Source organism: Charadrius vociferus, unplaced genomic scaffold (assembly GCF_000708025.1).
Source record: "Charadrius vociferus isolate BGI_N301 unplaced genomic scaffold, ASM70802v2 scaffold291, whole genome shotgun sequence".
Taxonomy (NCBI): Eukaryota; Metazoa; Chordata; class Aves; order Charadriiformes; family Charadriidae; genus Charadrius; species Charadrius vociferus.
Window position 1 is genome coordinate 1,052,451 of NW_009646958.1, and position 25,546 is coordinate 1,077,996.

General features: G+C 45.0%; 1 protein-coding gene across 2 annotated transcripts in view; it reads right to left on the reverse strand.

The window, feature by feature from the left end:
- Positions 1 to 25,546, reverse strand: part of KDM4B (lysine (K)-specific demethylase 4B) — an 85,401-nt gene that overhangs the window by 25,746 nt on the left and 34,109 nt on the right. The window contains exons 8-13 of one of the 2 annotated variants that reach the window (XM_009895182.1): positions 13,621 to 13,817; positions 8,861 to 9,045; positions 2,797 to 3,242; positions 2,088 to 2,112; positions 1,444 to 1,493; positions 1,100 to 1,220 (exon numbers count right to left, since the gene is read on the reverse strand). In XM_009895182.1, coding sequence (XP_009893484.1) covers positions 1,100 to 1,220; positions 1,444 to 1,493; positions 2,088 to 2,112; positions 2,797 to 3,242; positions 8,861 to 9,045; positions 13,621 to 13,817 — 1,024 coding nt within the window. Of the gene's footprint in view, positions 1 to 1,099; positions 1,221 to 1,443; positions 1,494 to 2,087; positions 2,113 to 2,730; positions 3,243 to 8,860; positions 9,046 to 13,097; positions 13,131 to 13,620; positions 13,818 to 25,546 lie in introns of both variants that reach the window. The other variant, XM_009895181.1, reaches the window with a different exon arrangement.

Sequence of the window (25,546 nt, forward strand, 5' to 3'; positions counted from 1 at the left end):
TTACCCCCAGCTTGCAACTAAAACCCCGCAGCCGCGTGCTCACCCCCTTACCCCCCCAAAGGAGGGTGGTTGGGGGAAGAGGGGAAAAAAGGAGGGGAAAGGGAGGGTAAAACCCTTGTGGGTTGAGATAAGGACAGTTTAATAGGAACAATAAGAGAAAAGGAAAAATGACAATAATAATAATAATAATAATGACACAGGTCACTCTCACCGCCCAGTGGATTGGCACCGTCTGGAGCAGTGACCGCAGATCCCCGCCCCGACCAGCCCCCGTCTATGTACTGAGCAGGAGGTCTATGGTATGGAATATTCCAGTGGCCATTCCATCCTCGTGTCTATACTGCTGTGGGAAGCTGAAAAAAGTCCTTGACTAGTGTAACTATCACCTAGCAACAACTAAAACCAATAGGTATTATTGGCATTCCTTTCACAGCAATCACCAGGAAGAAAATTAACTATTTCCCAGCTGAAGGCAGGACAGGGCAAGAGCCAGAAGTGGTAAATTACACCACGCAACAGAAGTGAGAGGTAAGAGGGGGTTTTTTTGGACCGTTCTGGCATTCACAGTGACTGGAATGCGGGAAAATAAAAAACAGTGATGTACAGTTAAGCACTGAGAGATTTTCTAATTCTCATTTCTGGATCTGCCAAGAAAAGTTGCACCCCAACACGCACATTGAATTAAAAAGCCAACCAAAAATTTAGAATTAACTTTCCCCACACACGTAACAGCAAAGCTAACCTCTGCCGGTTCTCCGAGGTGAACGGATCTCATTTTAATGCAATATCTAAGAAAAGGCTTTTACTTTAAGATGTTATATTCTGTGAACTATTTTTCCCCTCCTTTGCCCAAAATGCTGCCTCATTCTGCAGCCAGCAAAATATTTTTCTTGAGAGAAAAAAAGGGTGGGAGGTGAGAAGGGACACCTCCCACGGATGAATTTTCATTCCAGCTGGGTTATCAAAATGGGAACAGGCTGCATTTTCTATCAGTTAAGTGTAACACAAACAGTTTCAGGCCACCCAGATATGTTAACGACTTCAGCAATTTTTCAGCTCAGAGAAGACGTACAAGCACTGCCAGGGCCAGAGCACTCACCCTCATCGCTCGAGGTCTCCTGTTTAACCACCGACAAGGGGGAGCGCGTCGGGGGTTTGCCCAGCGGGTGACGACGACTCTTCTTTATCTCCATCTTCATTTTTGAAAAAGCAGCAGCAGTCTGTAACGAAGCAGAACAAGCGAGATGGGAACCCCAGAATACCTTGGGGAGCAAAGGAGAGCACAGCACAACCCAGGCAGAATCCTTCTCACAAAACTTTCTTGAATTTACACGGCAAACTTTTCACTGCCTTTGGACCGCAAGCAACTAAGCCTCCCAAGCCCATTACTGTAGTAGATAAAGCTGACGCTATCTCTTAAGATGTCGGGTAAAGGTAAACTACAGTGTTTTTTGTTAAAATCAGAACAGTCTCAAGCCTGCCAATCCCATTAGCTTATGGAAAGTCTGGTCAATCACAAAAACAGCTAGGAAACCTCGCACGGAGTTTACGTACAGAGCACACAGGACCAGAAACGTTTTACTAGAACATGGCAGTGCATTTTGTGGCCAGCGTGTTTCCGCTGCACCGTACCCACTGCCCTGTGTGCCAACCGCCACTGGAAATCCCGCCTGCAGCCTCGGCACGGGGGCTCGGAGCCCTCCGCGGCGCTGGGCGCCGCACGCGCTACGGGCGAGTTACTTTGCCCGAGAAATCGACAGCAAACGTGAACACAAGCAGCAGTGCTACAGCACTGGGGATGACATCCAAGTACATTCCCTGTCACACAGGAGTGTGCAGAGATGAAGGCACTTACAGCAGCCTACCATAGCACGGCATTTTTTTTCCTCTCTAGTCTGCAGCCATTATCTTAAAAAAATATACGTGCAAGGTATGCTAACTGTGCCGTGCCGGTATGGCAACGCACGTTTCCCCCTATCCCCACCATTTCCAACAGCGCTTTGCCATTCCCTCGGCTCTCGCAGCAGCACCATACAGGAAAACTGAATCAGAATCACACCGCTCTGACTCGCAGCTAATTCCTAAACATGTTCCTCCTTCCTCTTGTGGAAACTGCCCTCGGGAAAACACTCCCCAAGGAAAAGAGATGCCCGAGACAGATTATATGTCGCGAACTGTATTGTCCATAAAAAAAAAGTTTTCTGCCAACTTTTCCAGTGCTAAGTCTTCATGACGGAGAAGATCCCTAGGCAACACTACACAGCAGGCCAAGCGCACAGCACGTGCCATCAGCTGGACAAGTCAGAAACAAGACAGAAGAATTATTGAAATGGTGTGATTGAAGGTCCCCTCAGCATCGTTTGGTTTTACCACTCTGAGAACAGTTGTTCCGCAGCAGCCCTTTGCCTGTGCTGGGTCTTCCTGCCTAGTGCTTGGAGGATTATTTCAGTATAATCTGTACCGTTAGTAACAGGAAAAGGGATTCTCTTCTGAAGACAACAGAAAGTTTGATTCATCGGGTAGCAGCAATGCAATGATGGACTGAACTATGGACTGAACTGTGAGAAAATACCCAGTCTCTTCCTGTAAAATCACTCTCTGGCTCACCAGCACGGCACTATTCCGCTGGAGGCTCGGGCACAATTCGGGACTCCTCTCGTTCCAAGTTTGATCCTCAACTTGTTGCTTAAAACTAGCAAATATTACAGTCACCTCCTTGGTCATGCATACCTGTAAATCACTGACCTCTGGAGCGACCTCCGTATTTTCTGCTTCTGCATTCTCCTCCTCCTTCACAGAGATTTCCATAGGGACCGTCTCCTCCTGCCAACTTGGACTCTTCTGGGTGGCAAACTGCTCAAACGCCTGCTGGCAGGACATGCGCTCCTTGTCAAACACCACCTTTTTGGTCCGTGGAACCACATAAAGCATGGGAATGATCGGCCGAGGTTTAAAGTCATCTTCTTCAACCGGTGCCTCCGAGGGCTGGATAACGTTCAGGGGAGCTGGGGGCGAGCTCTTTTCCGCTGTGGACGATGTGGGTACTGCTGGGGCTACTGGTGGCCGTGCTGCCGGTGCCTCGTCCTCCGCCAGCTGCTGCTGGGATGGCGGCGGCAGCGGTGGCGGCTGCTGCGGGAGAGGCGGCTGAGGTGTTTGCAGATGGTGCTGGTGTTGATGGAAGAGGTGCTTCTTCTTCCTCTCACCTTTTACTTTCGGAGGACGGGCCTTTACTTTGCAGTCACCTGTTTCAAGAAATAGCCAACATTTAGCTTCAGACGCCAAGATTTCTGGGCATTTCATATTTTTCTCTTTTCATCAGAAAGCTCCATGCTGGGCTAACAGATTACGTTATGGTGTCATTCTTCCCTTCCCACAGGCAGACAGAAAGCTGTAGACACATTCAGCTGTACCTCAGCACTGACCTGGAGAAGCCCACTTCAGAAATAAAAGACTTGTGTCATTTCTATGGACTATTTAATTCTTGACTGGAGCAGAAAGGCTGCCAAAATAAATGTTGCCTGGAGGGAAAATATCTAAACCTCTAAGAAACCGGACAGTGTGCCAGAAAACACCTAATATATTGCATTAGCCATGACTCTGTATTTCAAGTTTTCTGTATCAGAAGTCTCCAATGTGGGGTTTGCAAACCCATCCACTGGGGTGCAGGGAGAAAATATTTTTGTACAATTAATAAATAAAATATATTTTTAGAATAGTAATTTGTCTTTATCTCACCTGTTTTAAGATTTCAATTTTTGCGTATGCTACATAACGTACATAATATGTTAGCACAGTAACACAAGTACAGATTTTATAAATAAATATACGTATACAGGGAGGTGTGCTCAACAATTTTTTGCTGATGAGTGGGCGCGATCAAAAAAGTTTGCCGTAACCTCTGGACCAACCCCCCTTTACTGCTCCCTCCATTTGCAAACAGAGCTCTTATCTGCGTGTCAACGCATTCGACAGCCCTGGGAAATGAAGAATTGAACACCACCACCTGAATCATTATTACCAAAAGATTTCTACTGTAAGGTCTTTTAAAAAGATGCCGTTAAAACATAAATCAAGCACAGCATTGAACGAAGCCGATAGTGGACACCATGCCAGTGCTCGTTACTGAGGTATCCTCCCCTACCGCTTGCTCCATTTGTCCTTGTTTCCCCTGCCCTACTGTCATTCATCTTATCTGCACGGTCTTGCAGGTCTCTGGCATGGCTGTGACAACAAAACCACTTCCTGAACAGAGAGACATCTCAATATTTTTACCAGAGGCAGTAACAACCCGTAAAATCTTCCCCACCTATCTTCCTAATGTAACTCTGTTAAAGGATCCAGAGAGTCTGATTTTAAAGCAGTAATTAAAATTCCTGCTGGCCGCTGAGCGCGTGTCTCTAGGTCAGGACAGGAGACGCCTTCGCATCTTGCCTTATTCCACCTAAAATGATGTATGTTCCCTTTGCCCGACTCTTCCCCCACTTCATGAATGAAGTTATCAGTTCACTCGAAGGAAAGTAAATAACAGACGCTCCACAGAGAGATGCCAGTGCTCAATTTATTTCATAAGAGATTGTTTTTCACCTGCAGATGTGATGACTAGATGGCTCTGCTGCAAAAGGTCATTCTCCCACTAACAAGATGGGGAGGAGGGCTGACGAACGGAAGACAGAAAAAGACTATTGACCCTAATAACGACGCTTCACCAATCCCGGCTTGCTCAGTCTCCTCCATTAAGGACTAAACCACAGCTGACCAGCCAAACCTGGCACACAGAAAATCGAATAAACCACCACACAACCACGAGGTATCGGCAGGAGGAAGAGTTTGAAACGAGAAGGTGAATAATCCCACAACAAGTTTAAGTGCTAAAATCCCTGCTGAAATCTTCGAGGGGATACCGCAACCCCACTGTTTCCCAGAAGTTTGGTCTGATGACTTTATTTACACGAATTTATAAAAATGGGAACAAGTCCAGCCCAAATAGTTATTGTTGTACTTGTGTAGGCAGTCCCTCAGATAAACTGGTTTGTTCTATCACAGAGAAAGGAATATTGAATTTCCTTAGAGAAACAAACATATCGAATGAAAGGCAAATTGGATTTTTCCCCAGTTGCACAAAACCAGATCATATTTACTCTCTCTACACTTGGAGAATTCTCTACCCAACAACACCACAAATGCCATTCACCAGCTTTATTGACTTCTAAACGGGTAATTTGACAGCAGCTGGCATATAGAACTTTGTTTAAAAGTTTTTGCATTAAGAGGAACAAACTAGCTTGCAAGTGAATCTATAAAATCAGAAGCCCGGAAAAAATGAGGTAAAATTCAAAGTCCCTATCTGGCTATCACGAACGCTTCTAGAAAGGAAAGGGATCTTCATGCACAGATCAATACGACAGGTTAACAGCGGAATGCCTACCAGCTCTCCTTCCGCTGGAGAAGAGGGGCACAAGGAGCAGAGCTGGAGCACATGGAAAACTGTACCATGACGGTGGGTTTCCCAGGTGCGAAAACCTGCTCGTCTAGAGAGAATTTGAAATACTATACGGAGTACACTAAAGCTGCAGGTATACAATAGCTTTGAGGGGAAGAGGTGTTGGTGGGGAAATCAAACCGCTTACACAACACCGTGCGCTGTAGCTTTGGGCAATGAGCTCATGAAAAGCTGCTCTAAGAGCATGGACTTCATCCGGTAGAGCAACAGCCCCTGCTATTGGGCGAAGACAATTAGAGATGGACTTCAGCATCAGCAATTTAGCCACAACTTTAGTTAAATAATTTGTACTGTCAACAGCTCAAAAAGCAACAGTAAATTAGATCTATTAAAAAGCATGAGCACCTAGATAAGACGACACTAAACACAGGAGAAAGCAGAAGAGTTTTGCCAGTACGTCCCTCCAGTGTGTCTTTCAAGAAGACGTCTGTGTTTGTGTAACACCTGCGCTCAAGGGTTCTTCTTTAATCCACATGGGAGCTCTGTGTGGTAGATGAAGTAATCACAAAGACTATTCCACCATCCTGATGTTCCTCATAAACACTGAGTTCACATTTTCCCTTCAATAGCATTACTTACTTCCAGGAAGAGAACATTACCCTAAAGCAATCCCTACACACCCGGCGTTAGATCCTGTCCATCACCTATGCTAACAGAACACGCGAACGTGACCGGTACAAGACCAGAAAGCAAAAGTGGCAGGAAAACACCTTCTACTTGCTGCTAGGAATTGTGTCTGCTCAGTTGTTACCAGAGCTCCGTACAGCACGTGCTACAAATACGCAGACGGCCAGAGTGACTGCCAGCACTCTTCCGAAAAGGCTCTGTTTTTTCCTACACATTGCTAGAAAAGTCCAGAAAGCCTCCCAAGACAAACTTTTGTGCTACGACATTGTTTCATGATAATCCTTCCATCACATTAAACCCTCTCATCCCTTAATGACTTTACAAGTGCCAGATTAAGCAACACCGGAGAAAAATCGGCAAGAGACGAACCACTTGGCTAATGGCCAACTCTTGAGATCTCGCCCGAATTAAAAACCTCACGTAGCAAACGGTCATCTAAAAATCAGTTATGCACCAATTTGCTACTACATACAGCTAACAGCAGAGAAGTTTTCATTTCTGGTTCACTGGTGTCTTGATCACAGTACTGCTTCATGTAATTACGCACTTAGTTTACAATTGCAACACTCAAAAGGATATGTGGGAATGCCATTTAATGAAATGCGGTGGAAAATAACACACAACAATTTTGCAGTTAGGCATCTCATTGCTTCTCCTCACATTATTAAAACAAAATACAAAAAAAAAAAAAAAATATCCTGCGGTAAGGTCCATGGTTTGCAGCCCCGGTCTGCAGGACCGCTCACGGGCAGAGTGTCGCGGGTAACGCCTGCTGACTCACCGGAGGCGTTCGTGCTGCTTGGCACACCCAGAGAAGAGCAGAGCTTAAAGACTCTCCTTTTTAATTTCAAGTCCCAAGACAACCTGCTAAGAATACTAAATGCATTAATAGCAACATAATAAATTATTAATATAAAGCTGAGTCATAAAAACCAGAAGAAAACAACTTGAGGTATCTGGGTCAGAAATCCTGAAAACCTCAAGTTATTAACACTCGGCTAGTCCAAAACACCAATGTGAAGCATAGGACCTACTTTGAAACTACCAATGATTACTTCGGAATCCATTTCCTCCTCCTCCTCTAGGTCATCTTTTCTGGTGGCCGTAGAACATCAAGCCAAATTAAAACCAGAGGAAGAGAAAAAGGAAGTGAAGGAGTGGGAAACTAAATCGCCACGAGCGGGGCCACCCAAACATCCTATTTTCTTTTTCAAGATGAAACCGTAAGACACTTGTGAGAGGTAATGCAGACAGTAGGATGTAGAGAACTGGAGAATTCAGTGCTATTTAACTGCTATATTGCATTAAGAAACTTGTCTATTTGCCAACAGTCACACTGAGCACCAGACCCCTCAGAAACTGCAAAGCAATAGTCCAATTCTAGCGGCACTTTCTGCAATGGTGCTGAAAATAAGCTTTTCCCTCTCGTGCTAACAGTTAAAGAGCTCTTAACACGTAGTCTAAGTGTATGATTTGGAACCTATTCGGCTAGAACAGAGGTTTTATTGTTTCTCTGCCGTTCTAAGGATCTCAGATCTGTCCTTGTCACTTATCTCTTGTCTCTGAAGGGATATCAGCATTTCGGGCCATTTATTACAAGCATCAACTGTTAAACTTGTACAAGAGCTAAAAGCGTACAATTTAACACGCTGCTGACACTTTCAAGCTTAGGGCAATAGAAATTAACTATCTGCACTGCGCTACTCCTGCTCTGTACAACAATGATTTTCAAACTCCTTATTTCCCATGAAAAAAGAAAACACACCATCTAGCTAAGAGACTCTGGAACTGAACAAAGACCTCAATTCTTTTCCCAGAGCTTCCACAGATTTCCTTTAAGATCATTATCAAGGTTCTCTAAACAGTTGGCAGCCTCCGTTTTCTCCAAATGCAAAACAAATAATGGATACATACAATGCATGAAAATGAATTCACTGGTGTTTACGAAGCGCTGGAGAGTGCCTCAGAGAGAGAGCGCATCACAGACACATCGACTACTTAACCACGCACATTAGGGAGGGAGAGGGGGGAAGCAGCTTACTCCCAGCGAGAACTGCAACCTTTCTTACGCAGCCAAGAAAAAAATAAAGGTATCACAAAAAAAGCCTCCGGCAAGATGGCTGAGGTCAGGGCTTTGGACTAACCATACGCTGAAGAAATCATCAAGGACTGGGAGTTGTCACGGACTGGTATTAACTTCAGCCGTGCAAAGAAAGCTGAAAAACTTCCCTCCTACAGCCAGACTTGAAGAAAACCGAACCTGCGCGTTGCACCCGTGCAGCAGCTGTGAATCCCACCCAACCTAAGGCTGCCCTGATCCCCAGTGTCTGTAAGAAACGGGGAGGGAGGGAGGGAGGGGAAGGGGAAAGATTAACTGCAGGAGGGAATGCACAAATCATTCCTTTACAGAGTAGGACACAAAATATATTTATTTGTTTCTCTATGAAATATTTAAAAATATTCCTCCCCTAATATATATTTTTACAAACCTGTAATAGTTTTGGCAGAAATTTCAAGCGCTGCCAAGAAAGCTATTTGGACTGAATCCTTAAAGAGAGGGAAAAATCAATTGCTGCTGTAAATGATGGTGTATTTCAGCGAGCATAGATTTAATATTGGGAAAGGCTCCACTGATATTTCCACAGAAATAAACAACGGCAGACAAGTTATTTACAAATGTGTTTTAGAGAGACAGCTTGCCCCAGTTCTTCACTGAAGCGATCTGCCATCAGCGCGCAGGGCCCTCACCTTCTCCCTCAATCACTTTGTTCCTCTCCTCTTCCTCTAGATCTGGCCCTCTTTTCAGCTCCTCTTTTACTTTCACATCTTCCAAGGCAGTTTCGATAGCCATGACATCCCCGAGAGACTTCTGATCCTCCGTTTTATGTCTTCTGGGTTGACTTCTTTTTCTGTGAGACCTAGAAGTACAGAAGTGTGATTTGACATAAAAGAACAGCCTTCAATATATAAAACGATCACTGACTTAAAAAGCTGAATACAAAACAAAAGGATCTGCTTTGGAGAGAAAACACAAGGTAGCTAACAATAGCTGCAGGGCAAAACGTATCTGAAAGGAAACAGATGAACCTTGCATAACACAATATTTAAGATCCATTCACAGCAGCCATTAATTGTCCCGATTTCTCGGAGAGCTTTTTCCCACCATTACTAATGTAAGCTCACGAGCTGCAGTTGGAATGATTTTAATTGTATTTTAAATCTATTTTGCTTGTATTTCAAAATAGAGATGAAAACTTGCTATAAATCTTGCTTTCATCCTCTGCCGCCATTCTATCATTTCTTTTCATTCTGTACGTTCTTCCCTTTGGCAAACTGCTGGAAGTCTGCAAAGCATCATCTTCCAGCTCCGAAACATTACCCAGCACTGCCAGTTTCTAAAAACACAGCATAATGAATGCATAGAGCATAATCAATAGGCAGTCAATGATTTTTCAGTACTATAATTCACAGGGTCCAAGGTCTACAAAGAAGTCTAACTAAAAAAAAGGCATATTAATATGGTCAGAGTCATACTAATAAGCCAAGAGCAATGTTGTTCTTTCTAAAGAGTCAACACCACTAAGATAAAGAGATCACAGTAGCCACAATGCAAAGGAAAATGCAAATTCAGAAGTCAGGAAAATGTCTTTTGGGTAGGAACCAGGCACCCACACAGCCACCCGCTCACTCCCCACCTCTCAAGTAGGACAGAGAGGGAAAACAGGAAGAACAGCAGCCAGAAAAATTTTAGGTCAAGACAAAGACAGTTTAACAGGTGAAGGAAAGAGGAAAAAATGAAAAGAGAAAGAAACAGGCAAAGGAAATCCACTCATCACCATCTCCCACAGGCAGCCAGTGCCCAGCCAGTCTCCACGTAGTGGCCACCGTAGAAGCCAACCCCCCCTTCTTCTTTCTCTACCCCAGTTTGTACTGCTCAGCGTAATGTTTTATGGTACAGAATAGCCCTGTGGCCACTTCGGGTCAGCTGTCTCTCGCCCACCCCCAGGCCACTCACGGGGCAGGCGGGGGGAAAGACCCCTCCTCGACGCTGTGTGAGCCCCCGGCGCCTCGTCAGCACTGCGGGATCCACAAACCCCAACCACGGCCCCGCGGGCTGCCGTGAAGAAAGGTAACTCCATCCCAGCCTTCAACTCCATCGCAGCCAGACCCAGTACAATTTATTTATTTATTCTTCCAGGATCTATCGAATAGCTCCTTGAACGTTGGGTTTAAGTCTCACAAGCTCTCAGACGAGACTGATTCAGAGACCTGCAATTTTTACAGCTTTTTTAGCACGCAGAGGATTTTTTTTTTTTTTCGAAAGCAGCATCTTCCATATGGCCTCCCCGTCCCAGGCCTTTGCATCTCCCATCACGTAACAAACCGCAAAACGCAATCACACCGCGGTCATCAGCCCAAAACTCTAGAAAAGCTGAAATTCAGCTTCCCGCCCTCAGAGCCCAGAAACTCGGCTGCTAATTAGATTTGGAGTACAATGAACTTAAGAACCCTTAATCAGGTAACCAACGAAGAAGGAAGAAAAAAATTCAACCTGCGATGAATGACTAACAGAAAAGAAAGTTGATCCATATGCACAGTAATTTAGAATTGCGAGACTCTAACCATATGGTAGCCCTCCAAGCAGAGATCTTAACTTCGCACCTGCAAGACATTCATTAGCAGGAACACACAGCTGAACCCAGAAGGATCAACTTTTCTCTTCACCCATATCCTCCGTACACATCACCTTCCGCGTGCGGGAGAAGCAAGGTGGGAGCAGGAGATAAAACTGTAAGACTTTTCCATTGCAGCTGGAAGTTTCCATAGTCGGTGAAGAAAGCATCAGAGCAGAATCAAGCGTTACAAGCTATTTCTAGTAAAGTGCGTGTTTTATTCCCATGCTGTAGAAATACCAGGCAAAAATTAAATCACAAAGCTTTAAACTCACAGTAGATAAAAACGACCATTTTGCAGTGCTCTTCTCGCTCTGAAGTTGTGGGCAAATGGAGAGAGGCAGAAAGCACATCATTTTAAGAAACTGTGCTTCCAGAACTACAAGCTGAAGGCTGTACATTTCCAGAAGCGAAGATGCTCTGTATCTGACATAATTCACGTATCAGAAAGGGGCTTTTTGTGGACTACACTAAAACAGTCTCTTGCTGAAGCCATAAAGTAAACAAAGTTGAGTTTTTCAAGGTAACTAAGTATGAATGACCTTAGAGAGGAAACAACATCTCTCCCTGCAGAGTTTAAAAGCTACGTTTTCCAAGAGAGCTGGCAAAAAAAAGCAGCGTTTGTACTCTTTGAAGAGCAGACCACAAAGTGACTTAAATTAAGCAGACACAACTGTGAAGAGGTTTGGGCAGAGGTGAATCCCATTCTTCCAGTAAAGTCCATCCTGCTGAGAAAAGTCACTCTTCAAGTAAAATTATGTCTTTCCAAAACATACACGTGGGAGAGAGACTACTGCTAAGCAGTATTCGACAGCTTCGAACCTGCTTCAGGATAATACCGAAATAATCTAGGAAACAATGAAGAGATAAGGAAAAGAAGTACCTGGAGCCTTTGCAATAGCTCAGGTTAAGAGAGAGACTTCTCTGCTAAGCAGAGGGAAAATAATCCTCAGTGTTCATACAGCACCTTATGCTGTGCAAACATTACATGTATCTAAGTAACCCTTAGTAGCCACAGGCAGTACAGAGAGTCCCAATTTCCAGATGTGGAAGAAAAAGATCCAGAGATCCGCCGGAGTTCAGGCAGTCATTGCCCACAGAGCAGAAATCACAACTCCTGACTCTGAGACTACACTGCCTTTCCTGACGCTCGCTATAGAAGGAATAATTGAAAACTTTTTAGAAATACCACCTCTGGAGAGGAGTAACATTGCAGAGGTCAGTTATCTGCCCAAATACCCTATTTGTTACGTCTTTTGGAGCACGGACGTAGTGGGGAACACACTTTCCCATTTCAGCATTTGTAAAATAATGGATAAATCATTTTGTGTGGAAAAGGCAAGAGACAGGACCACCATCCCAAAGCAATACGGGGCACTGAAAACTCCTGGAAGACAATAAACACCAGTGCTAGAGAGACACTCTTACTAGTATGTTAGCTTTTTCTTTGCTAGAATACCTAAATAAATCAGCTATTATCAAATTATTAGGTCAACGGTTTTTAAACTGTTATTCAAAGTCCCCATCAAAGACGGCCCCAGAAGCCTGAAGTCTCTTTAAAGCTTTTTTCCTGGATTTCAAAGAATTGCTATTGGAACTGAAATTACAAGCAGAATATTGCATCTGGATGAAGCGGTACAATTTCCACCACTCACACCAGGAATTCAACAACCAGCAGACGAGAGCAGGAAGAGGTCAGCTTGTGTGCTACGCTGCTTTGGGTAACGGGCAGAGCAGGAACGAGAAGGATGTAAAAAAGAAGGGTGAGGGAGCGTATGGAAGGGCACACAGTTTACGCTTGCGTACGTTAACACCCTATGGTAATTGAGTTTCCTAGAGCAGAGAGTCTCTTTCTTCAAGCAAGGCTGATGAGGAAGGAGAGTTCTCCCATCAGCAGCCCATGTCTAAAACACTCCAGTTCAATTCCACTTTCTGAGACAGCAGCAGCGCTTTATTAACTACCTGCTTTGGTGGCCAGTTAGCTTTATCCACACCCAGTTAATCATTACACACCACTACTGATTCAGTAGACTAACTGCACACGCAAGAATGGAAAACCAGAACAGGCATGACATAGCTGAGGTGCTCTAGTGATGCAAGAGGAGAGCTCAGAAAATTACACAAAACCAAGACGAAGTCGGAGAAACCTCCACGCCCGAGGATTTTCTGCGCCCTTTCAAGGAAGCAGACATGAAAAAAACTAACCAAAAAAGGAACATAGTTTCAGAGTTACTATTTTAGGAAACTTCACAGGAAAAAGAATGAAGTCATTTAAGTTGATGAGGGAAGTCACATACCGGTGTTTGTTGTCCTCTTCCTCATCTCCTATCCTATAAAGCAAGATTCCAACAGTAAAAGGTTAGCATGCCAAATTTTCAATTCAAGCATGCTGTAACACACAAACCCCACAAACTTGTAGAAAATTAATACAGAGATCAAAGGAAGCACAAAAAGGCATGCATAAAATCCCTTTTGCAATTGATGGCTGTTTTTTTTTCTTCTGCTTTGTAATAAGTGAAGCTATAAATGTTTACTATAGATATTTTTGTCTTCCAGGATAAGAGATGAGATGTGAGGGGGCAGAGAGCGTCCTACTTTCAGAAAACACGTGCTTCTGTAACATGTAAAGGAAGCAGAACAATGACGGAGCACATTACCCCAGAAAAATTACAAGAGGAGTTGTATTTAAAAAAAAAAAAAAAAGGTGTGAACTATCCCAAACTAAGAATTACAACATTTAAAATCTTAGCAATTACAATCAAACACAGTGCTCAAACACAACATAACGTTTGTTGTTTGGTTTTTTTTTTTCCTCTTTACCTGCGAAGCAATTTAGCCTTCAACTCTGCCTTCGTCTCATTCCAGGCATCTAGTTCCGGACTAGTCAGAGCTGTAGGTTTCATGTGGTCCAGGACAGTAATGTCTTTGCCTTGTTTCCATAAATCGTAGCGTTCCGGTTGCAGAACCCTCACAAAGACATCCATGGAAATCTTCACCATGTCTTTGCGGCAAGTACACTGCAAGAGATACCCAGACACCAACACCACATCAGATCAGAGGAATGTTTTTTTCTTCTCATCAGCTGAGTTTGCCTTTCTCCAGAGGCAAACTAACCCTCTACTGACTTTGTCCGCTCGGCCCAGGGTGGGTTACTGGGGTGGGTTACGCCAGGATTCGCACAGCCATATACACAGGTATTTCAGCAGAATGGAAAGCGTTGACTCCACCGGCCCTTGGCAAACCCAGGGACAGCACACGCTGCCACGCTCTCAGAGGGCAGTTGAAGATGCCATTCCCAAGAATTTTCTTCTCCCTCTAAGCCTCTCAACCAAGCTAAAGCTTTGTGGTGACTGACACCCAACATACTACTCATCTCCGGTCTCACAGTCACCAGACAGTAATAACTTTGGCCGATGTAGACCAGGTCTGAGTCTCATCTCCCACCCACGTTCCCTCTGTTAGCCAGGCTCTTGCAGAGCTTCTCAGGCTGAAAAGAGATTATTAGTATCACTTCATAACTGAAAAAAAGCCTTAAAGGAACAAAAGACTAACCTAGTGAACAGGGCAGTTACACTTCACGATTGTACATCATGACATTGCACATAAATCCTTCACAAGAGTGTAGAGAAATAGAAAAGGCTACAACGGTAACTACCTCCTACATCTAAACCACACACGCCTAAGCCAAAGAAAATGTGCATTATTCATCTCAACTAGCATATGCTCATTAAAATTAAACTCTGGAATTACACCCTCGCCACTGTATGTGCCTACGCAAAGGCTACTTACAGGCGTTTTTACTTGGATATCCACTTGCTCTGACGAAGCACAGAACTAACAGACCGAGTCTGGCAAGAGGATTGTAACCCAGGACACAGATACCAGACTGAAGGAGCATTGAGTCTTTATCAACTTGTAACCCGAAAGAAGGTACGGGACTGAAAAGGACACAGCAATACACCAATACGCGCTTGGAGGCTGCGACTGCGGCTTTGCTGGTGTACGGGGAAAGCTGAGCCCCCTCTCAGTTCTGCTCCGAGGTGCAGCGCTTCGCTTGGCAGGCACCGGCACTCCACTGCTGCTCAGCTTCGAGTTGAGCTTGGGGTCATTACAGTCACTTTGCAGGACTTCTCCTTCACCCTCCCTCCACACCTTTCCAAAACTATTCTCTTAGCAAAAATGCATGAAATTAAACTCGCTTCTCCCCTTCCTTCTTTCATTTTTCGCTACCATTAGTAAAAGGTTTATGGCCCCGGTTAAGAAGCCACTGAGAGAGAGAGGAGAGTCTTTCTGTACCGTTCTGGGTATCCCACTTCCCTCCCAACTCCTGTTTTTCATTTTGCAAAGAGCGCTGGCTCTTCGGCTCCGCTCTGACCGGGAGAGCCGCAAATAACCCGGCTGTGCTGAGTGGGAAGGAGTATTTATGGAGAGGCACTTTCAGGAAAACTCAATTCATTTAATGAAAAATAGCGCAGGACAGAAAGGCTGGAAATGCAATTTGGTCAACGAACGGCAGGAACACAGATGGTACCCATGCTTCCCCTTCCCGGCCGGGCAGAAGCTCCTCACCGGCACCTCCATCAATACCGGCTTAAGGGATTTGTATTGAGCAGATTTTCAACCACTTTTCCTAAAGAAATTTTAAAAGCACCTGTGCGCTACTACAAAGAGGAATACAGAAGAGCATCCCACAGCACACATCATCAACGAGCTACGGAGACTGACCTCCTCTGCCTTTACAAACTATGAAAAATGGCTTAAAAGGGGAACAGTCCACTTTCTGATCCTAATCTGGAACCACGTGCTGCCGCACACAGATGTCAATGCCTTCAGATCAAGCGGAGCAAATCCCGAGTCAGACAGGTCTAAAGGTCTCCAGAATGGTCTCCAACCGCCGCCAGCTTAACAGTCACACAAAAATGTAAAGTATACTCCGATTATCGAGAAACCACATACTGAGGGGTCTGGATGCTGTTCAGAGGGATGACGCTGTGGGCTGCAATCTCCAGCGTACCACAACAGCAGAAGCCTGCAGTAGCCAAGTCCCTTTCTTTACACAAATCTAACATGATGTATGTTTATATTTCAATTTTAATTTAATTTTATTGCTTTCCCACTAGCAAGCATGAATAATTTACAAAGTCTCCTTCCTTTGGGGCTTCTTCTGGACCATACAGTTATATTTCCTCAGCTGCTGCAGTTGTGTCACATTCCCGTTCCCATAATGGCCAGGGTAGTTTTCCATACCCTTCCCTCTGACACTGCTTAATACGGCAGATGCTTCCGATACAACTGCAAAAAGGAACGTGCATGTGTGTGAGGGTTGGGAGAGGGTGGAGAACGCACATAGAGAAGGGCAAGAAATTTCCTTTGCAATTAATTACCCGCTCTATCCCATCAGAGCAGGACAAAAATGGCAAGCTTGTGTTTCCCTGTCAGTGGTATCCATTTCCATGTACTGCCTCCCCTTCCGTATACACGGAGTCATATTTCTTTCAAAGGAGTCAATTGTGGTCACAACCACATGTATTTCCTAGGAGACAGTGTGCCTGTAACCTCCCCTGTCTCTCCCTATCTGAACTTCTGCAGAACACATCCTTCCATATTCCATTCCCCCCTCAAATTCTAACACTTTCATATTCCATTATTATTAAACTTTACAGAAACACAAAAAATAAACAACAGCTCTACACTTAAACACCACTGCTAAAGAGAGATACGAAACATCGTTTCCTTTATGTGAGCCAAAACTGAACCACAAAGCCCCGATTCAGGTACTCCCAGAGCTCCTACGTACCAGTCGGATGTAGAATTAAGAGCGATACGGTCACCCAAAGCACAGACCATGACTGAACGGCAACAGGAAGGATCCACCTGGCATGTCAAAATGACAGGTGAGAAATTTAAGGAATTCGGAGATCTAAGCAAGTATCTTCATGTCTCTGCTCCGACGTCGCCCGTTTGGTAGCCAGACCACGACACCAAAGTGCCAAGGACCAGCAGAGCTGTCAGAGCCACAGATCAAACAACAGAATCAACAGCAGAATATTCATAACCGGTATCTCCAAGGGTCAAATGCAAGTCCTGAAAATGGGGGTGGAAAATAAACATCGAGTATCAAACCAGTTTTAGGGCTCGCTCTTTGCCTTCAGTTACAGGGGATTTGAGACTCAAAACGGCAACAAGCCAAGAAGAGTTTCCATATTCACCAAATCTGCAGGAACTTAATTTGTCCCATCTTCTGAAGGCTTTTGCGAGCCTTAGCTCTCCTTTTCCATAAGCTAATGGCTTTGCTCACCATACAGGATAAGAACACGCAAAGGCAACTTGCAATCTAAGCGCATTCAAAAATACTGTAAGGAAATGCACAGATTGAACGCTTTTAAACACAGAAAATCAACGTTCTTCCTCTACTTACTATTTTATTATCTGCTACTCAAAGCTGGAGACTGTGGTAAAGTATCTGACCACCCCAGGAACCCTGTCTCATCAATTATAACTCAAAGACCGATAGCGGGAAATTCGTGGCTACTGAATGTGTAACCATTATCTTTTTTTTTTTTTTTTAAATAAAAACACTAATAAGTCTATATAAAATAACAGTCAAATAAAAAGACTGTCTCCTTGCAGTAATAAAATGAAATGATATATGGAAAAACGCAGCCTCATTCAACCTCAACCTTCAGCATCATTTTTGTAAGGATATTTCCCTCGCTTCCCAGCTATTAACGCTAAACTGAACCCCCTCTGTTCCACAACATATAAGAAGTTAATGTAAAATAACTCTTCTCCTTATGTAGAAACAGTCACAAAAATGATCTGTTTAAATTGGCACCTCTGGTTCTTATGGAAAACCCCCTCACGTTTAGATGGAATCGGGGCCCACTGCGGAGCTGTTTAGGCCTCAGCCAGCCTCCCGCTGCACCTTAACGGGAATTTAAATATCAGAAAACCTAACACGCTCAAAGTTGAAGTTCCTTCAGCTATCGTGCCACCATTAAATGCCAGACCAAAAATCTTTGCTTAAAGCTGTTGTATCTGCTTTTTCATAACAATGAAGCCCAAAAGCACGTTACTGGGAAAGCGAGATGGTTTCGTTCAAAAGGCAGCTAAGAAATTCTCTATATTACAGGAACACACATCGCTAACGCAGACAACGCTCCTAAACTTCTCTCCAGAAATTCCCTGCACAAGGTTTAAAGTTTCAGCTTTTGGGGGAAACACAAAGTCCTCCCAGTACAACACTCCTAAACAGCTATTCAATTTGTTACCAAATGACAGATGTCTTATAGAATCATAGAATGGTTTGGGTTGGAAAGGACCTTGAAGATCATCCAGTTCCAATCCCCCTGCCCTGGTCAGGGACACCTCCCACCAGCCCAGGTTGCCCAAGGCCACGTCCAGCCTGGCCTTGAACACCTCCAGGGATGGGGCCTCAACAACCTCTCTGGGCAACCTGAACCAGTGCCTCACCACCCTTAAAGTGAAAAACTTCTTCCTAATGTTTAATCTAAACCTCCCCTCTTCCAGTTTATAGCCATTCCCCCTCGTCCCGTCACTACATGCCCCAGTAAAAAGTCCTTCCCCAGCTCTCCTGTAGGCCCCCTTTATGTACTGGAATGTCTTACTTGAGGTCTCATTAATACTCACCCGGTATGACAGAATAAAGTACTCTGGGCTCAGTTTAATTTTCCTTCCGCTCAGCCCAAAGCTACGTTCCCACTCGGACGCCGTACGGCAATGCTCTCGCTGACAGCCAAGGCTTCAAAAGTGACAAAGGCACACAAATTGCACGTACACACCTGCGAGATGAGTGGCAGGTATGCTGCAAGTAAGCGAGGAGTTAAACTTCAAGAAGAAGGAGAAAACCCTAAAATGGATAGTTTGTGTGTTTAATGGTTGTTAGTTGAAAGCTGGTGGGAAAGAAGATGAGCCTTGACCCCCTGTTTCTAGTGTAATTACCAGCATTGCCCTAAGTCTCAACAACAAACCAGTTCATTAGGAAACCCACTGGAAATACACAACAGAGTTTCATAAACAAAACAATTAGGCAAAGATTTCCGAGGCCTCCCCCGGTCCCTGGCTGCAGGGCACGCTTGCTCCTTCCGCGCTTCCTTAACTTGCTTCCACAGCCTTCCACGCGGATCTCTGTGGGTAGAAGAGTCGGGCAAGCGGCCTCAGCTGGGGATTTACCCCGCTCCACTCCGTTCGTAATAAGGATTCCGGTTTGTGGTAGAATGTAAATGTTATGCGATGTGCTTCATTTTAGGCAAATAAAATAATAACCCACCCCAACAGGCATCACGCTTCTCCTGATGTTACATGGAGATTTCTTCTTCTTTTTTTTTTTTAGCAAAGCTATTTTGCAACCTCTGACAGAATTCTTTTTTATCCTTTACTATCCTATAGAGCGCACCTGTAAGGATAGACTCCCGAGTCTATCTCAAACATACGCAACCCTCATCGCTGCAAGACAGCCACCACCGCGGCAGAGGGGCAGCGGGAGGATCACCCCCGCAGGTCCCGAGTTGTATTTCTCAGATAAGGAAATTCAGTGCTCTCGGCAGCACTCCAAGAAAGGGATTCAATGAAGAACCAGTTCCTTTCTGGCTTGACAGACTCATTCCAATACAAGGGATAAACAAAATAAGCCTTTTACCCGGTGGTTAGGATGTGGTCTACAGTGAACATCATTCTGAGGTTATCTCAAGGTATTATTTCTTCTGCATCGAAAGACTTGCAGCTGGAGAAAGGAGTCTCCCAGGGCGCGCGCCGGTGGGCAGACAGCACGTCATTTCAGGGGGTCAGCACCCCCCGCTCACGCACGATGTGAGCGGCGAGCAGGAGCTGACACGGCTCGGTGAAGATCTGCAGCTCTGAAGTGACAGACACACTCGACAATTCTTGCTAAGTGCCTAACGTTCGCCTTTTATCCTCCCGTTTGATCATCTGCTTTTTATTCACTGCTTTTAAAAAGCAAGCTGGATGCTGGGCTGGATTACACACCCGTAAACCAACCCACGAAGGAGTGAAATCCACCATTTTGTATCCCGTGTACGACAGCCAAGATCTATAGGCAGTTTGTAGAAACATGAATAATTATGTTTGGTGGAATATGAAGTGTCAGTATCTAAAGCGCCAAGCCAAGATTTGCTTCTAGCACACTGTGAAATTCTTCCCCCGGTAATAGCGAGTATTCTTCAGTAACATTTTTCAAAAGGATACGAAGCCAAAATATGTATTTTTGCAACTCCAAATGCTACAACTTAGAACAAAGGGAGGGCTGAGGTACAAACAAAGGAAGCAAGACGTTGTACAGCAATCCTAAGGGAAACAGCCATCGAGACCCCTCTGAAAGCGGCACACCAAATGAAGCGCTTCTGTCTCTGCCCTGGAATAATCCAGACCCCCCTGCACGTATTTTCGAAGCAGTTAGAGAGCCCGGTGAGTACCGAGCAGAAGGCGGATCTGAATCCTGATGAGCGAGATTAGGAATCGCCCAGCTACGAGCCACCCCAGGAAAGCCCTGAAACTGCTAACTGCCACCAGGGAACCAAGCTGGAAGAAAATTAGAAGCATGACCAGCAGCAAAGACAAATAATGAAGCAAAATGGAGTGAAAAAAAAATGAAATAAGAGAGGCTGTTGATAAGCAATCTACTCTCAATGCACTATAATAAACAGCGGGCTTTGTTTTTAAAGTGTTCTTCATGCACAAAGCGAAGAGGCAGAAGGGCAAACCACGCTGCCTACACTAAAGGAATTTCTATGGAGGACATCAAAAGGGACAGGTACCTGATGAGAAAGCGTAAAGTCAATTCACAGCTACTTTCCACTTTTACGCTGCTTTTCAGAGTTCTAACATCACCATTCCTCCAACTCTAGAACAGAAGGCACGATTTAGTTACTTATTCTTCGGTGGAACGTAAGACTGCTCTTCCTTCTTCACGTCCCTGCCCCCATGTGTCACCCCTGAAGCAATGCTGATGGGGCAGCACCAGCTGGACGGGAAAGCACAACGCTGAGGCAGCTTTTAAAAGGGATTTTTGATGGCCTTGCCGTACGAGCATCCCCAAAGCCAGATGACCCTTAAGCCTCCGCTCTGACACATGAACGATCGGGACTGGGAGACTTTATCAGGGACTCCTGGGTGACAGAGAAGCCGAACGAATAAGCTGCAGGGAGCACATTCTTCACACCGCTATTTACTGCGGCCACACAGCGCACCACAACCTCCAGACTATAAATCACGGGGTTAGCGAGGCAGAGAGGGAATGGGAGACTCTGTCAACCCAGCAGCATCAGGACTCCGTGGGTTGAGGGCAGTTTCCATCCCAGAGATCCGGCAGGTTCCATCGCAGGCTCTTGGAGAGTCACCCTGAGCTGGCAAAGTCATTACTAAGCATCATTCAAAAAGTCAAGAAGAGCATGCTGTACACCTTGCAGTAATTAAGCTGAAGTAAATTGGGCTGAGTAGCATAAAGAGGCCTAGTCTGTTTTAAAAAAAAAAACAAAAAACCCAGATCCTTCCCAGTTCAGTGCTCAAAGTGTCGCACCAAACACGGAGCAGGGAGGGAGGTGAGCTGCCTGAAGTCATCTGTCCCGAGCTGCCTGCCCCGACATAGAAATGTCCCATTTGCTGTGAATCAAGTCCTGAACGGTCTGTCATGACATTCTGGATTTAAAATTAGTCTCTCAGATGCCCTTTCTCAAGGACAGGACATCCAGAAAGGACAGGCCAGATCACAGAACGGTTAGAGCTGGAAGGGTCCTTAAGGATCACCTCATCCCCCCCCCTGCCCTGGGCAGGGACACCTCCCACCAGCCCAGGTTGCTCCAAGCCCCGTCCAACCTGGCCTTGAACACCTCCAGGGATGGGGCAGCCCCAGCTTCTCGGGGCAACCTGCCCCAGGGGCTCACCACCCGCACAGCCAAAAATTGCTCCCTCAGATCTCATCTCAATCTCCCCTCTTCCAGTTTAAAACCATCGCCCCCTGTCCCATGGCTCCCCTCCCTGACCCAGAGTCCCTCCCCAGCTCTCCTGGAGCCCCTTTAGGCACTGGAAGGGGCTCTCAGGTCTCCCCTTTTTCGCCTTCTCTTCTCCAGGCTGAACCCCCCCAACTCTCCCAGCCTGTCCTCCCAGCAGAGGGGCTCCAGCCCTCCCAGCAGCCCCATGCCTTCCTCCAGACCCGCTCCAAGCAGACACCTGCTCAGCGCCCATCCATCCCCATGGGCATCCCAACGACTGACATCCTGGAAACCTTCGGGGTGTATTTTTTTCTGCTGACAGAAGCAGAAGTGTTCTTTCTTCATTAACAGAAATGATGACAAGCAACCTCCCAGTCAGTACTCCTGAAGGGGATCTCGGAAGAAGGCTGATAAAACGAAGCTCCAGGACAGGTTCAGAAAAATAACCGTCTCCTTTCCACCTGAGCATGAAAAACACTGTACAAATGCCTCTTCATTGCACAGAATCAGTGCTTCGTTGAGAGTAAGGTATTAGGGGTGTTTACAAATAATAGAAGAAAATAAGTACAAAGAAAAAAAGGTGGAAGATTTTGTACAAGAGCAATTTTAAATCTGTCTGATAAAAATAAACTACGGAAATGCTGTTCCATAACAGATTTTTTATATGTATTCTAAGCTTAAAAGGTCTCATTATAGTCAGTTAAGGCAGACATACAAAGTAATGCAAAAATACAACTCTGATTTCCCTTATTTCGAAGACCAATTTTACAACATTACCAAACAGTTTCTGCAAAAACCTCATGAATTTTGTTTTCTTGGAAAACAAGGACATCTTTTAAGAGAAAACCTACTAATATCTGAATAGTAAGAAGTAAGCTTAAATTTTACAAGGAAAATTATATGCTAGACGACTTTAAACCACAAATACTCCAAATGTAAATTTGGGATCTGTTATTCCAATACTATACCAAAGCAAAACACGTGAGGAGAGGGTTCAGAAGCAATAAACTCTGTAAAAGACCACAGTCTGAGATCCAAAGGCGCCTCTCTTGAAGACGCCTTCATATATCGGTAAAACCCAAATGGACGAGTCTTCCTTGTCTTCCCCTTCTCCCCCCAGAGAAACGGGACTGAAGTGCGCCGGAGCGGAGGTCTGTGTGGGGATACTGCGCAGGATGAGACAAAGGCTACTTATTTCAGAACGTAAACGGTAGGATTTGGGAAGGAAGGGCAACTTGACCCCATTTTATACTGAGAGAGATAATTCCAGCACTATCTCTGGAGTAAACAGGAGATAAAATGAAGGTATGAAAATGTCAACTGACAGTAACACAGACGTTATCACCCCGGAGTGTCTGCCGGTGTTATAAAGGAAAGTGCAAGAAATTGTTCCCCTCCCATCCGCTTATTTCCAGTCCAGTTTGCAAAAGAAATAGAAAAGCCGACCTGTGAGGTACAGTTAAATTTCTTATAAAATTGTACACTCCGAAACCGTCTTTTTGAATACCAGGAGGCTTACAGGGCACCTCGACTTCAGGAAGGACGCTTTATTAAAACACTTGGGTTTAAAAGGGTTGTTTACTCAAACGCACAGCTCTGAAGCCCCTCTGCCTGTTGATGGCTGCACCCAGGAGTTTCCGAAACAAAGCGAATCCAAACAGTAATGCAGAAAGGAACCACAGGCTTGTGTAGCAAAACAAAAAGAAAAAAAAGCCGATGGTAAGGAATGAAAATTATCCTTCACTGCCTTTCATTCACCAGCACTTCTTCAACAACCAAACAGGAAAAAAACCCCAACAAAGTTAATAGAATTCTTCGGTCGTTTGTCTTCCAACTATGGAGTACAAAGGAAAATATTTCTCCCTAATTTTCTAGGCTCTGCCTATGCAGGTAAACATCATCTATAGTATATAGAAATAAAATCACCCCTACTCAAAAAAACCCAGTAACTTTAAGGTCTATAGGAGAGTATTCAGATTACAGCTGACTCCTGAAATATTGTGCCTGTATCTCCAACACTACGAAAAACCCTTTAAAGTCATTTCTTCTGGATCTTTTTACACTGTGACAGATTGATACTCATGTTAGTCAAATAGGACTGCATCTTAAAAAAAAAAAAAAAAAAAAAGCATTCCCTGCCAGGGTTCAATCTCCCCACGCAGCACAGCGAAGAACGCTGAAATGAATTCCCATCACGTATTCGGAAAGACCCAGTGACAGCACACCGGGATTATCTATGGGAGCCCCAAGATTAACTGAAGGTCTCCCTCCCACCCGTAGCCGAGTGCGCTGTCCCAGCACAGCTTTTCACGCAGATGAGGTGGAATAGGCAAGCTGTGGTTGGCCTGAAAGTCACCTTGACTGGAAAGAAGTCGGCTGCAACACAAGGTTCCTCGAGGACAGATGGAGACATTTACATTGACAATAAACGGGATAACAGTTAAAGAGCTGTTAATTCTCACACCTCTGGGCACAATGTCCAGCTGTAGGCAAGACATCTATTTCCCAGTGGTACACCACCATATAATTAAAGACATGAAGTAAAGGCGAATGTTATACCCTTCCTCTGAATGTGAGGAGATTGGCGTTTGCTAAGAAGAGAGAGCAATCCATCCTGAGGATTTATCCACATCACGAGAGATGACATGAATTTTGTCTGTCACATACCAGCACTCCGCACTGAGGCTAGAGAAGCAATTATTAGAAGGATCAGCAAATCAGACCCAAGAGGCAGGCACCTGCTGTAACGAAAAAGCTGAAACAAGACCAGCGCAAACCTAAAGAGAGAAACCAAAAAATTCTGCTGAACGTTTGCGGTAATCCATGTGCCACCGGCTCTCAAATTGCCCACCTGAGCCTGGGACATGCTAAACAGACACCAGAGACATCTGAGACAGATGAAGACACAAATTTATCTGTGTACTGGCCCTGTGGTTAGCTAATGAAGATGTTCTCATCAATACGTGCTTACAGTAAGAGGCTACTTGTCAGCAATGGTTACGACTTCCATCTAAAGACATGAAGCGCAGCATCACACCCCAGTCACCGTTACACGTGTACCCTCCCAGCTCCGCCACATCAACTTCTCCCAAGCAGTTCTGAGAGACACCAAAACCTCTCAGCAGGTTCTCAAAAAGCTGTTTTATTCACTTGAGTATTCACCAAACCAATTCCCACTTAAGTTCTTAAGCACCTGTTAGTCCCAGTTACAAGTTTACGCAGACACAGGCATATTTACCCACTATTAGTTTCCAGCAAAACTCCACAGCCGCTGCTTTTTATTTTGCTAATGCTGACGCGTGTTCTACGATTAGTGCAGAACCAGCGTCTAAGTTGATCTTTAAGCTTCAGTCTGGTTATTATGTATTTTTTACAGCCTCCGCAGGTTCTGCTGTGGTTAAAAGAACATCTGATCCATCTGGCAGGCAATTAGCACGGTGCTCTCTCCGTTTCTCCGAGGTGAGCCATTACCTCGCTATGCCAGCTCGCTCTTACGTTGTGCCACCGACATATATCGCTCTCAGTAGAGCGGAATCCAAATCTCATCCCCAGGATAACGTCCAGGAGAACATTACAAGTGGCTAATTTTGAACCTTACCTTGTCCCCAGTCTCCCGGGTACTGGTAGGACAAGCCAGCCGTATTGCTGACCCGAGGACAGGAGAAGGATCGCCTCCCAACCAACTGGCTCCGGTGCCGTAAGAGTATGTACCTGCAGCGTGCTGCCCAGCCGAGAGCTTCCAAGAACTTTATAAACGAGTATGTGACAAGAAAAAAACC